Genomic DNA, 14,903 nt, shown 5'->3' with positions numbered 1-14,903 from the left:
GTGAGTCGACACAATCTCATACACTATCATTCTACTCACATTACATTTCCAAATATATTCCTGGCCAATATTTATACCTTAATCTGCTTTTAGTAATGCAGTTCATCTGGTAATTATCACATTGCTCCCTATTGCAAATTGGTTACATTTCTACATTATAACAGTGACTAAATTTCAGAAGTGATCCATTAGCTGAAAAGTGCATTGGGTAGGGCCAGTTAGTTCAGATGGCTGGAGTGTGGTGCTTAATGCCAACAGTGCAGTTTTAGTTACTGTACCAACTGAAGCAGTTTTTGGATCGCCCTCTTCTACTTTCCCCATTGTGATACCATGGCATAGAAATACCTGGAGAGTCATGGTTAACAAACCTCAGTCACTTAGGACACTACATGAAGAGAAAGTGCGTTGGGAAGTTATGGAAGATGCTATGTAATTGCAGGTCTCTTTTTGTTCATATTTAAGTATCCAATGCTGGCAGGAGTCTGGTGAGCAAATTTACATTCTGTAAGAATTTTTTCCCTTTTTTTTAGGAACAACCAGCCTTCCTGAAGAGTAGGAAAAGGGGGATTTGGCACAGTTTATACAATGATATTCCCATATTCATTAAATGTTCACGTCTTCAAACTTGCCTCAGGTAATACGTGTTAATGGTGAAAACCTATCCTTGTGTTTACAGGAAAAGGTATTACTGAGTAATTTACACATGTAGATGTAACATTATCTTCCGAAAGAGTGAACCTCTCTGTCCATAGGAACATATCCGCTTAACTGAGCCTCACAGGATATAGGTGCTGAATGGAAAGACAAAGGGTCGGAAACCTACCTCACTCATAAGAGTCCGTTGAATTACTGTTGGAGCTGAAATTGACCACATCACATAGCTTACCAGCACCTCTATCCAGTGAATCCCTTGGTTTAAATTGACAGATTACTGAGTCTGCCTCAGAGGACTGATCCTATTATAATCTCCCATTTCTCGGTATTTTGTCTTGAAGCAAACTCAAACGTAAAAAACTCAAACTCAACCCTCCACCCTCATCCATCTCAAGTTGATACATTTTATTGTTCTTAGACCAGCAACAAAAAATTGACGTGCACAATCTCTGCTCGTGTTTTCCAGTACTCTCTTTGTGTGTAATGTGTCGAGGAACATTACTTGCCAGACCTGATACCTTCACTAACGCCTTCGCAGGAGAACGAGTCCTGTTCCCTATACAGCGCCAAGGAAGAGAAGATCAGTATAATGTAACATTTAGATCAAGATTTCCACAAACCTTTGAGATTTTAGCATGGAAGTCGAATAATCCAGAGAAGCTGTACATTGTGTACCCACTGTATCAAGACAGAGTTGGAATCCAGGAAGATTCTGTGGTGCTGTATGATGCCCAGGTTCATGACACTGGACAATATGAAATACAGATTGAATACAATAGGACAGAACTGAAAAAACATAATGAGAACACTTTCAAGATGCAAGTATTTAGTAAGTGTCCACAGTGTTATTGTTGGAGCTGAAACTGCTCAAATCACATAGCTTATCAGCACAGGGAGAACTTCAACTTTCATTAACAAATTTACCTTTCCAGCTCTCACCAAGCACCCCTTGACTTTGTAGACACATCGCTGACTTTGCCGCAGAAGATCAAGCCATTCTACTGTCCCATCAAACTGAAGCACAAAAAGAAAACCCTTTACCTACCTTTCCCTTCAACCTCACTTAGCATGACTAACAACTAAAAACTAATGTGTGCAATTTATGTTTGTGTTTTCCAGTATTCCATTTGTTTGTAGTGTGTGAAGAAGCATTACGCCTCGAACCTCATACCATTACTAATGTTACTGCAGGAGAACAGGTCCTGTTCCCTATACAGTACCAAGGCACAGATAAATATGAACTAACATTTAGTTTGAAATTTCCACGGACCTTTAAGATTTTAACATGGAAATCGAGTAATACGAAGAAGCTGCATATTGTCCAACCGCTGTATCAACACAGAGTTACAATCTACAAAGATTTCGTGGCACTGAATGATGTACATGTTAATGACACAGGAGAATATGAAATACACATTGACTACTACGGGACAGAACTGAAAAACCGTGATGAAAGTACTTTCAGGATGAAAGTATTTGGTAAGTGTTTAATACTGGAACCTCTGCTAACTCTGAGGATTGCACATAACAACATAACATTACAAAATCAATTTTTTCATTGAGGCCTGAAAGGGGTCATGATGTAAATTGTTTTTGATCATTGTAAATAGTTTCTGTTTGAAGTAAAGAACTGGGTCAAAACCTTCACATAATATCAGTAATGCAGTATGTACATTTACATCAACATATCATTTGCAACACACTTAAAAGAATTAATTTGATCATTAACACCCCTCTGAACCCAGGTTCCTCTACAGGCAAATTCTGTAAGATTCCAGCTCACACGTGTAAAACTAGCCAAGGTTGACAACGCCCCAAACAAACCTGAAGATTGGCCAGCAGCTCTCTAAGGCGGGACTTCCTTCCGAGTGAGGGGTGGAAGTCCCGCCTGCAGCCACTTAACACTCATTCAAGCATGAAATGGCTGGGGAGTACTTGGATTCGATGGGGAACTTTTCGAATGACAGGAAGCAAGACCCCGTCAGCCGAAAAATTCAGGCCCTTGTTTAAAAGGAAGTGTTACTGAGGGTGGCATTACATCCTTAGTGGCTAAGAGCAAAGCAAATTCCTCATGGGAAATATTTCTTTAGCATTTCAACTACCCCCTAATCAAAACACAGTCTCGATAATGGTGGCAACATTTTCTGTCACTGTTTTTGGACAAATTGGGTTCTGCGAAACAGTCTACACAAAACAAAGCCTTGACATTCAGAAATTGATTGAACCCAATTGTTGAACTTCATACCACCTGTATTGCTCACTAGCTGACTTATTGATGTTGACAATACAATATATACCATCAGAACATGACTAATTAAAGCAAGTTGGAAAGCTAATTTGGATTGCTTTTTTTTTCATTCTCAGCAGCAGAATTCCTGGTGCATATGACAATTCTAACATTATACCACCCAAAAAATCCATTGCCTCTTACGTAATCCATAAACTGGATGCATTTGTGAAGCACTTAAACAATGCATGAGTTAATATCAGGACTTCTATTATATTGGAACTTCAGGCTTTAACATTACTCTGTTTAAAATACAAAACAAAATGGAAAGCCTTGCATTTGTGTTCTGGTTTATTACGCCACTGAGAAATATCTCACAGGGAATCATCCAAAATGAATTACTTTAAAGCGCAATGACTGTCGTGTAGATTAATCATTATTTGTGTATTTCAGAACCAGTTTCCCAGCCTGTGATAGCGATTCTTTGTAAATCTGAGAGTTCACCAAATATCATTTTGAACTGCTCTGTTTCCAATGGAACGAATGCCACAATTCACTGGGAAAAAGTGTCCTTGTCTGGAGTTCTGAATGAGACAAATGATGGGAGGCTGCTCGTAATAGACTCTGTTACTGAAAAGAACCAATATGTGTACAGATGCATTGCAAAAAACCCAGTCAGCAATGCAACCAGCATCGATTTCACTGTCAGCCCAAATGACTGGGCCAATCCCAAGGGTGAGAAATTAGAAAAATTATATAAACTATAACAGAAACACTTTATTTACAGTTTTCCTTCACAGGAATTCAGCTGAGAATGTGCAGTGATGCTGTTCTGACACATACATTCCTCTATATCCATGGGCAAAATTTTTCACTGAGCAGTCGGGCTCGCGTCCGACCTGCTCGAGTGTAAATAGCGAGTGATGATGTCGGGCAAGCGTCCCGACCTCATCGTGCACTTGAGCGATATTTCGGTCTGCGGGTGCGCACGGGTGTCAGAGCCACACCCGCCATCAGTTACAAGGACAGTTAAGACCATTAAAAGGGCAATTAAGGTAAATTGCCTGTGTGATTTCACGCTCGTCGAGCGGGCAAAACAGACAGGCGGACGGACAGCTGACATTTTGCAAAACCTCATCCAAGGGCAGGATAAAAAAGGGTCAGCAGCATCGCCAATGTGAGTAGCGAGGAGTTTTTGAGAGAGTTCGCTGTTGATTGTTTATTGGTACTTGGCAGCTTCATCTCTGTTGGGGCTTCATTGTTAGGCTTCTTTTCAGGACTCATTGGTGTCTCCAAGGCCCCCCAGAGGATTTTGACCATGCGGACCCTTCCAGGTATCAGACAGCTTTCTGCTACCCAGGTAATGGGGATTGTGATCTCCGCTGGAGGCATCTCCTCTGAGGAGGAAGAGAGGGGACAGAAGGGAGAGGAGGCCAGGTGTCCCAATGCAGTTTCCAGGGGCGAGGCCTGTGGGAGGAGAGGCGCAGGCACAGGGGGCGCTGGGCCAGCAAGAAGTCCAAGATGGGAGAGGCTGCAGAAGATGACACTCCTGCTGCCAGGGTTTACAGGCAGCGATGCAGCTACCTCAATATGTCTGAGGTGCAATGCTGAAAGAGGCTCCGCCTCTCAATGGAGACCATGACCTCCATTTGTTAGATGATTAGGGTGAGATCAGCTCCAACTGTGTGGGTGGACACCCCATGCCAGTGGCTCTGAAGGTCATAGCGGTGCTCAACTTCTATGTCTCCGGCTCTTTCCAGGGATCTGTGTGGATTCTCCCACTCAACTGCCCACAGTTGCAACAAGCTGGTAACAGAAGCTCTGTTCAGACGGGTACTGACCTTTATTTACCGTATGGGTGAGGCCAGCCACGCTGAGTGAGCCAAAGGCTTTGCAGTGATTGCTGAGTTCCCTCGTGTCCAGGGTGCCATCGACTGTACTCATCAAGGTGTCACCGGGTGAGCCGGGTGCCTTCGTCAACAGGAAGAGATTCCACTCCATGAACGTGCAGATAGTGTGTGACCATAGGATGCTGATTCTGCAAGTTTGTGCAAGGTACCCAGGCAGCTCCCATGTTGCTTATATCCTGAGACACTCCCAGGTGTTGAGATTCTTCAGTGCCCCAGCTTGTGTGAGGGCTTGCAGGTTTGAGTGCAACCCCAAGAACCCCTCATTCTGCCCCTGGAGCTGCCTCTCCATGACAATCGCCATTGTCTCAATGGAGGAGGCAGTGTGCTCGGCCATGAGGATCAATGCAGTGCTCATGGTCCGCATGCACTCCTCCACAACAGAGACCATGGCACATGGACCCTCATGGATCTCCGCCATATCCTCCCACACATCCCGCTGGGCATCCAGCATCTGCTGCCTAATGAACGACTCCAGAGGTTCATCATCTGCCTTCGACCCGGCATCATCCCGGTCCCCAGCTCTCCTCCGATTGCCAGCGCCATGGGCACTCTCTGCCTCTGCCTGCACCTCAAGTGAGTGTGATGTTCACTCACCAATGTGTACCGACATTCTTGCCACCGATCTAATGTCCACTGTGGTGCTGGTATCTGCGCTGGCGCCTGGTTCAGAGAGGGAAGGTGTGAGCAGGTGCAAATGAAGCCCGGTGGTCCTCCGGCGTTAGGGGTCTGCAGAGCGACTGCGTGCTGGCGAGTCCAAGGTAGAACAAGGACATGTCGTCATTTTAACTCATCACATTGTCACTCACCCTGCCAGGCACCCTGGTGAGACAATGGAGATCTGCATCATGGTGCCATCGTCTTCCAGTGATCAATGGGGACTCCAGGTTTGAGGCTCCCATCAATGAAAAGACTGCATTAGAATAGTTGCACACTCAGAAACTCTCACCTCTGTGCAATGCACTCTTACGTTCGTCTGACACCCCAGCCTCGCCATGCCTGTTTGCACGTGGAGCACGATGGCTCTCCAGCTCAAGGGTGTCCTGCTCAAACCTGGTGAGCAGCAGCAGGTTGGGTGGGGGCCTCCGCCTGTCCATGACCTCTCTGATTGTTTATGGCTCATCTTCTCCTGAAAGGACAGAGGAGCATTGATTAGTCCACTCTCTACCTGCAGCGCCATTGCAGCCTGGCCAACCCCAGCTGAGGAACACCTCACAGGGCACATCCGAGTCGTGGCCCTCGAGCCACAAGGCACTCAGTCCAAGCTGACAGGGATCACCCTTTGGCCAGCTCTGGCGTCATTGACAATCGACACTCAGATTCTAGCACCCCTAAGGCCCACGGAGGGACAGCCACACCTTAACACTTCTGCACACTGGCCCATGCCAACATGGCAGTCACCTTTCCTGAGTAAAGCAGGTCATTGAACTTCTTCTGGGACTGCAACCCATGTCTGCCGCACCATGTCATGGCTGCTAACTGGAAACTCTTGTAGAAGCAGAATCCAGAATCACTTTTAAAAGAGCAGTGGATGAAAGTTGGGAAAAATAAATATTTATAAGAGAATGGGGAAAGAGCAGTGGAATGGGATACAGAAACAGAAATACCTGGAAAAACTCAGCAGGTCTGGCAGCATCGGCGGAGAAGAGCACAGTTGACGTTTCGAGTCCTCATGACCCTTCAACAGGTTCTGCTGAGTTTTTCCAGGTATTTCTGTTTCTGTTTTTGTTTTGGATTTCCAGCATCCGCAGTTTTTTGTTTTTATCTCAGTGGGATGGGATAAGTAGGTAGTGTTCTCTGAGAGCTGGGATGAGCATGACGAGCTGGATGGCCTCCTGTTTCATAAAATATTATGCATCTATTTTAGGTAAAAGAAGCCATTTGGTGTTCCTGGCCCCTTTGGGGGTGGTAGTTCTGGTGCCAACCATTCTGTACCTTCTCTGTTATACTCTCAACCAACAAACTGTAAGTGCCACTTTTCAAATTAGTATAAACTACAGAAAACTACAAAGATGCTATCCAGTGATCTGCTACTTCGTTGTGTAGCACTATTTGTAGATACACTTTTTTTTGTAAATCAATTAAAGGAATGATAATAACAATTATCGGCTGATCAAAAGAAAACATGAAGAGGTTATTATATCAGGGATGTTTTTTCCTTCCAGCAGTGGTCTGGTACTGAATTCCAAAGTACACAGAGCTTTAGGTCACACTGTGGAATTCTGACAATATTTTTTAAAATGAAAGTAGGTTGGCTGAAATAATGTGACAGAGTTGTTTTACGCGAATCATATTCCTTATGAACAAATCTGTGGAATGCTTTCTGACGAGCATAGTTAAGCACAACCCTGGACTGTTTACATCAGGTTGTTCACTGATTATGGAGGATCCCCACTATATATTTAGTCTTTTGAAAGATGGAAAATGTCACATAACAATTACTTCAATTTATAAAGAACAGTGAAATTATTAAGCAAATATCGCCTAGTGGAATAAGTACTGCTACTGAATAGAATTACTAGTATAATATTACTAATATTAGTGGAATATGATCATTAGTGAGAGTAATGATTATCATTCCATAATAAATATCAAAATAGTCTGTAAGGTCTTTGTTCAGCTTTTTCAAGCATCAGGGTTTTGGCAGTTAAAATCAGGTCAGTTTTAGTAAAAACTAATTAAAAGTTAATTTTCAGTGTTTCTTTAGTTGTAAAACCACAATTTCCTACAGGTCATCATTAGACACACTAACACAGTTCTTGCATTTGGACAAACGTCAGAAACCAAAGAATAACTCCAGAAGGCTTAAAGATCCTCTTTAAGATATACTCTTATACATCTTATCCTATGATGATACAGGATTAATTATTCATGATCAAAGATGCAAGAGCACAGTTAAGACAATGGAAAGCAAATGAGAAATTGTGTGGAAACTTAGCTCTCTTCACATTGAGTGTGGGCAGATGCTGTATGTTGATTTGGGATATTGACTGCCTTCACATATATTGGATATCCATTATTTACACAAAACAACAAAGGCAAATTTATGTCAGACATCAATCTACTATCAGAATCCATATAGACACAATGGTCAATTATCACAGGTTACAACATTTCACACTACTAAGTAATATTTGTTCCCTTTAATCAGAGTTACCTATAATGACATTAATTTAGCAGTGGGAACATGAGCTTCTTTGAAGTACAGTCAAAAGGCTAAAAATGTAAATCAAATTATTCTTTGACTGACCAGAGTTCTGGGCAGAATCTTCCGCTCCTGCCAGCAGCGGGAATCGTAGCGGGCAGGGGAGCAAGATTGGGCAGGACATCAAAAATCAGCTTCCTGACGCTGGGAAATTAGTTTGGAATCTTGTTCTCCCTACTTTCAGAGCAGCTTAAAGACAGGTCGAGTGTCCCATGAAGCTATGTCGGGAACCCCATTTGCATCTCATGAATGCTGATTAAAAGACCAACATGCAGGAATCTTGTTCTCCCTCCAAATTAACTGCCCCACCAGTGGGAATTTAGAACATTCACTTTCACGACTGTACATAAGTGGTGTGCACCTTGCGAGTTAGACATCTCCCTGGACATTTACCTCAGTAGACGCTGCTTTTGCCTTCCTTTCACACCTTCACTGAGAGATACCAGCTGCCTGTAGCACAAACTGCGCCAAGGCTTGGCATAGGGGAGAGGTGAGTTCGGGGCAGGTCTTGGGGGCTGGGGGGGTGAAAAGAGAGTCAGGGAGCACAGTGGCAGATTAAATGGCTGCTCGTGTGCCGTTCGAATGTGGCACTCGGACATTGAAGCCTAATGGGTAATGGCTGGGCAGACCACTTCCTGACCACCCCACCACAAGATTCAACATGCTCCTCGTGAATGTATAATTAATACGCTGGACAGCACAGGATCTCCCGTGTTCAGTCACCCCACTCTCCAGTGGAAGTCACTCCAACTTCTGCTCCCGCTACTGGACTTGATCTCCAGAACAGGAAATGTATTTACATTAAAAATACACCAATGTAAATTTCACATTTGCAATAAAAACCAAGACTAATATTCAAGATAGGTGAATGGTGATGGCCAGGCGTGGTGCTACTATCTACAGTGTCATTATGCCTCAGCCACAATTCTGTCAGGTCCATTTTGCTCCAGACCATGAAGAAGGGAAGGAACAATGGGGAATATTAGACCAGCCTCCCATAAAGGGAGCCAGTGGCTGACTTTAGAGGTCAGGTTGTGCACACGAGGGGACGTTTTAAAAGTAAAAACAATGGATTTTCTGGCAGCTGTTGGAAAATTATTAGCTTGGTTGGGATATGGACTAAATCAGACCAAAGTGGTCCAAGATTCAATATCAAACCTGTGCAGAGTTAGGCTGGCGGAAATGAGATAACTCGCTGCTTCTTCATCACTGCCTTAGGGATGGGAAAGAAGGATTGACTGACAAAGATTTTACCAAACTTAAAATATGGAATGAAAAGTTGGAAAATTTAAATTTCTCAATATTTAGATTTTATGAAAAAGTATTTTAAGTAATTAAGATACAACTGTTATGTAAGCAATTTATTTACGGATAGAGCAATGTATTTTTTAAAGGAAGTAATATTGGTATGCTTATGGCATGATTTGTTAGCTCATGAATGTGCAGGGCTGACACCTTTTTAATGAATTCCTTCCTGTTTTCTAACTTTTACCAATAGGCTCATTGGGTAGTTGTAGGGGAACAAATAGATGGAGTTTACTAAGATTTCCAAAAGACAGTTGATAAGGTGCCACATAAAAACACCAGTGATTTTTATACTTTTCAATTTCATCTTACAGGAACATGAGATTTGAACGAGGAAATATTCATGGGAAATTATAAAGGTGATGGTGTGTCCCACACTCGCTGAATAAATGTATTTATTTTTGCTAAACAATTAAATAAGCCTTGAATAACTTTGTTCTGTGAAGAGTCATATGGACTTGAAACGTTAACTATATTCCTCTCCGCAGATACTGTCAGACCTGCTGAGTTTTTCCAGCTATTTTTGTTTTTGCTTCAGATTTCCAGCTTCCGCAGTATTTTGCTTTTAACTTTGTATAAGTTTGTTTTGTTACTTTTTACTCATACATATGAATGAATATTTGAGATGTTTAATTTTTTGTTCAAGATTAATTATTTGAAAACTTATTCCATTTAAAATGGAAATAGATGTAAGATATTGATTGCCAGTCTTTGACTAAATTATGGGCTTGTAAACAAATCTATGATTATTTTTTCATTAATTATTTGTACAAACATACGTTATTTTCCTTGTATGCTGTGACTATTGGATTTGATTTTGAAATGAAGTTTACACTTAGAGATTGTTAGGGGAAAATTAAAAATGCTAAAAGAGAACACTAAGAATTTACTGAAGAACACTTAAAATCTCCAGGCAGACATGGCTGCTAAGCATATTAAGGGTTGATGATTACCAGATGAACATTGCACAGCCTTGAGTGTCAGGCTGAGGACATAAGCAGGACATAAAATAGATTAAGTGTACTCCTCTCTCACATAGGGAAGGGGCAGATGGTTTTAGCTTAGATATGGCAAGACATACAATGGACAAAGAGGGGGCTTTGATGAAACACAAACAGTCTTGAGCTGTGAGAACCAAGGTCTTTGCGTACGTGTTTTAATTTTGAGTGGATGTATTATAATTATGTATGCAGCCTTTAGAATAATTGGTTAGCAAAATCACATGTTTATGTACTTAATAGGATAGAGTTAGCATGAGACCGGTGTGTCGGTTACCGATTGGATGTATTCAAATATATTATGATAAGAAAAAGTACAAAAGTAATGAAATGTAATCAATCTGGGAGCTGGGTCTTCATTCTTAGGAATGATCTCGGCTCCCTTGCATATGCTTGAATAAAAAACCAGTTAAAGGAAGCCTGAGTCTCTGTGGTCACTGTGTGACCGGGGATTGTAACTTCTCCTCTTCAACTGGCCTATGTGGTTTGGAGGGAGTACCGTCTTCAGAGATTGAAATGGGTTGTGACTTTTAACTTAATCTTCCTATTTCAATTATAAAACTTGCAACACCAAGCACTAGTTAGTATTTAATTGTAGCGTATTAAATACTGAATAACTCATTGCAAAAAGAAAATGGCATTGTCATTCTTGTTAAATCAGAGGGAAAGTTTTATATTTTTGATCACCGATGCTGCCATGTAGTCAGTGGAGAACCAGAAATAACTTAAATTATTGCCAAAATGACCAGTTGGACCAGTTTTGCTGAATTCACAGATAAACCAAATTTTCCCAACTTGGGCACAATGCCCTTCCTTTGGTTCTACTTTGGGGAAAGTGTATGCTGGTATATGCAAAGTTACGTAGTGATAACTTGTGGTCAAAGCAAACAGGTTGCCACAGAGCAACAGCAGCAAGTGGTATCCCCCTAGGTTCAGTTGGCTATGCTTTTAACCCTTGAGGAAATGTGCAAGGGTCAATTTGCCCTCCCATCATTCAGTGGGGAGACAATAGAGTTCCACTTAGCATTTCTCAAAAGTGACCTGGATGGGGTAAGATACTCAGCGATATGGGGAATATAAATTCCACCTATTTAATCACAAATGGACCTTTATCTGTATTAGTGGGAGGGGTGGGGTCAGTGGTGGGGCTTGTGGATTTCCAATTTTTATACAGTTTTGTACATTATTGCACATGTCCAACTGCACTGCTGATGTGATGTCTGTGTCTGTTCCATTTGACTCTCAGAAAAGGCTGGAGATAAAAATGCTGAATCTGCTCACAAACTTATCTATTTTATATTGGCAGAAATATTGCGAGAAACATTCCTAAAGTAATTTTTAACTGGACAGCAGACTACTGCCCCTGCACAAATCCATATCTAGACCTGTATTGTGCCACTTCCAGACACTATCCAAATAGTGCCACTTGAAGACATTCTGAGAACACAACATAATTATGAATGCAATGCCAATCAATCTCATGAGTTGAATCTCCCTCCTACATACGTTAGATGTGTTTAATATTTTAAATTCAGTCGACTTGCTTTCATAATCAATCTACATCAAAAATCTTATTTCATTTCCATCCTGAATATCCAATTCTGGTCATAAGATAAGATTCTTCAGATCCCTTAGTGTCCCTACTCTCATATGTTGACTGAATTCCTCCTACATAAGTTAGAGGACAATGCTGAAAATGTCTGCATAGAATAGGGCCAGAACTGCTAACAGCAAAATGTCCTCAATATTAAAACCTACCACAGCAAAAATCTATTCTCAGTCTTCCATTCCTCATGTCCATGGGGCACCATCAGTACATAACATAGACATTCTATGATGGAAAAATGCTCAGTGTGTTTCTTTTACATAGATAGGATGTCTTGAAGTAACTTGTATTTTCCATTTGGATGACTCTCCTTGAACCAAATATAAAGCATCTACCAGGCAACGTGAAAAATTGTCCAGGTATACCCTGTCCACAAAAAGCAGGACAAATCCAATCCAGCCAATTAATGCAGTCTACTCTCACTCATCAGCAAAGTGATGGGAAGTGTCGCCAACAGTGCTTTCAATCAGCACTTACTGATAACTTGCTCACTGATGCTCAGTTTGGGTTCTGCCAGGACCAGGACCACTCAGCTCCAGCCCCATAACAGTTTTGTCCAAACATGGTCATGAGATGAGGTGAGAGTGACTGCCCTTGGCATCAAGGCAGCGTTCAACTAAGTATGGCATCAAAGAGCCCTTGCAAAATTGAAGTCAATGTGAATCAAGGAAAGCTCATCATGGTTGGAATCATATCTGGCATAACAGAAGATGATTGTGGTTGTTGGAGGCCAATCATCTCAGCTCCATCCCGAACAGCACTGTGGGCGTAGCTACACCACATAGGTTGCAGCGGTTCAAGAAGGCAGCTCACTACCCCACTCTCAAGGGTAATTAGGGATGGGCAATAAACGCTGGCCTAGCCAGCGAAGCCCATATGCCTTGAATAAATTAATTTTTTAAAAAGTTACAGGCATTCCCTAGGCAGTATCCTAAGCCCAACCATCTTCAGCTGCTGCAAAAATGACCTCCTTTCCATCATAGGTCAGAAGTGGGGATGCTTGCCAATGTTTGCACAATGTTCACCTCCATTTGTAATTCCTCAGATAATGACGCCATCTGTTTCCACATGCAGCAAGACTTAGGCAATATTCAGGCTTGGGCTGATAAATGGCAAATGCACTTGTCAGGCCATAACTGTCTTAAACAAGAGGGTACCTAACCATCCTGCCTTGGCATTCAACAACATTACCATTGGCAAATCCCCCACCATCACCATCCTAGGGTTTACCATTAACGAGAAACTTAACTAGCCCGGCCTTATAAATACTGTGGCTACACAAACAGGTCAGAGGATGGGAATTCCTCCCAAATTGGAGTCACCATTACATGCAGGTTTCTCTCCAAGTTACATACCATTCTAACTTGTATCCGCCTTCCTTCATGGTCACTGAGTTAAAATTCTGGAACTCCTTCCCTATAAACAGTACCGTGGATGTATCTACACCACATTGACTTTTTTATTTTTTCAAGGGATGCAGGCGTCGGTGGCTAGGTCAGCATTTATTGCCCACCCCTAATTGCCATGGGGAAGGTGGTGGTAAGCCCGATGCTCAGCACCATTTGTGACTCATCAGATACTGAAGCAAGCCATGTCCAAATGCAGCAAGACTTGGACAATATCCAGGCTTGGGCTAGGTAAGTGCCAGGCAATGACCATTGCCAACAGGAGAGAATCTAACCATTGCCCCTTGACATTCAATGGAATTACCATCACTGAATCCCCCCACTATCAATATCCTGGGGGTTACCATTGACCAGAAATTGAATTGGATTAGCCATATAAATACTGTGGCCAGAAGAGCAGGTAAGAGGCTAGGAATCCTGCAGCAAGTAACTCACCTCCTGACTCCCCAAAGCCTGTCCACCATCTAGAAGGCACAAGTCAGGAGTGTGATGGAATACTCTCAAATTGCCTGGACGAGTGCAGCTCCAAGAACACTCAAGAGGCCTGACACCATTCTGGACAAAGCAGCCCGCTTGTTTGGCACCCCATCCACAAGCATTGACTCCATCCATCACCGATGAACAGTGGCAGCAGTGTGTATCATCTACAAGATGCACTGCAGGAATTCACCAAAGCTCCTTAGGTGGCACCTGCCAAAACCACAACCACTACCACCTAGAAAGACAAGGGCAGCAGATACATGGGAACACCACCACCTGGAAGTTCCCCTGCAAGCTACTCACCATCCTGACTTGGAAATATATCGCCGTTCCTTCACTGTCACTGCATCAAAATACTGGAACTCTCTCCCTAACAGTACTGTGGGAGTACCGACACCACAGGGACTGCAGTGGTTCAAGAAGGCAGCTCACCACCACCTTCACAGGAGAAATTAGGGATAGATAATAAATGCTGACCCAGCCAGCGATGCCCACTTCCTGTAAATGAATTTTTAAAAAACAGAAAACAGTCCATTTGTGCCTACCCTCTTTTTCCTGTTAGCTAGCCAATCTTCCATCCATGCCAATATGTTACTCCCTACACCAATAACCTTTGATGTGGCATCTTATCAGATACCTTCTGGAAATCTAAATACAGTCCATCAACTGATTCCCCTTTATCCACAGCACATGTTACTTCTTCAAATAACTCCAATAAATTGGTTAAACATGATTTCCCTTGCACAAGACCATGTTGACTCTGCCTGATTAGATGAATTTTTCTAAGTGCCTTGCTATAAAGTCTTTAACAATAGCTTCTAACATTATTCCCATGACAGATGTTAGGTTATCTGGCCTGTAGTTTCCTGTTTTCTGTCTCCCTCATTTTTTGAATAAAGGAGTTACATTCACTCTTTTCCAATCTAATGGAACCTTCTCCAAATCTAGGGAATTTTGGAAAATTAAAGCCAATGCATCAACTATCTCACTAGCCACTTCTTTTAAGGTCCTAGAACAAAGTCCGCCAGGATCCAGGAACCTGTCATCCTGCAGCTCCAACGATTTACCACTTTCCTGGTGATATAATTTTCTTGAGTTCCTCCCTCCCTTCCATT

The 14,903-nt window shown here is 42.4% G+C and overlaps 1 protein-coding gene across 1 annotated transcript; it reads left to right on the top strand.

Moving 5' to 3' along the window:
* The first annotated feature begins 1,137 nt into the window (after positions 1–1,137).
* Positions 1,138–10,967, top strand: LOC144694064 (hepatic and glial cell adhesion molecule-like). Its single transcript, XM_078564424.1, has 5 exons — positions 1,138–1,483; positions 1,774–2,133; positions 3,335–3,616; positions 6,656–6,753; positions 9,613–10,967. Exons 1-5 carry the CDS (start codon positions 1,138–1,140, stop codon positions 9,625–9,627), a joined length of 1,101 nt encoding a protein of 366 aa, XP_078420550.1. The 3' UTR covers positions 9,628–10,967.
* The last annotated feature ends 3,936 nt before the right edge of the window (positions 10,968–14,903 follow it).

The sequence above is a fragment of the Cetorhinus maximus genome, chromosome 19 (assembly GCF_964194155.1).
Source record: "Cetorhinus maximus chromosome 19, sCetMax3.hap1.1, whole genome shotgun sequence".
Classification (NCBI taxonomy): Eukaryota; Metazoa; Chordata; class Chondrichthyes; order Lamniformes; family Cetorhinidae; genus Cetorhinus; species Cetorhinus maximus.
This window is presented reverse-complemented; position numbering and strand designations above follow the sequence as displayed.

Bases quoted from the DNA above. Each gene is read 5' to 3' on its own strand.
- LOC144694064 (XM_078564424.1), top strand. From the start codon at position 1,138: ATGTGTCGAGGAACATTACTTGCCAGACCTGATACCTTCACTAACGCC. The intron at 2,134-3,334 runs GTAAGTGTTTAA...TGTGTATTTCAG, and splicing joins TTTCAGGATGAAAGTATTTG to AACCAGTTTCCCAGCCTGTG. The intron at 3,617-6,655 runs GTGAGAAATTAG...CATCTATTTTAG, and splicing joins TGACTGGGCCAATCCCAAGG to GTAAAAGAAGCCATTTGGTG.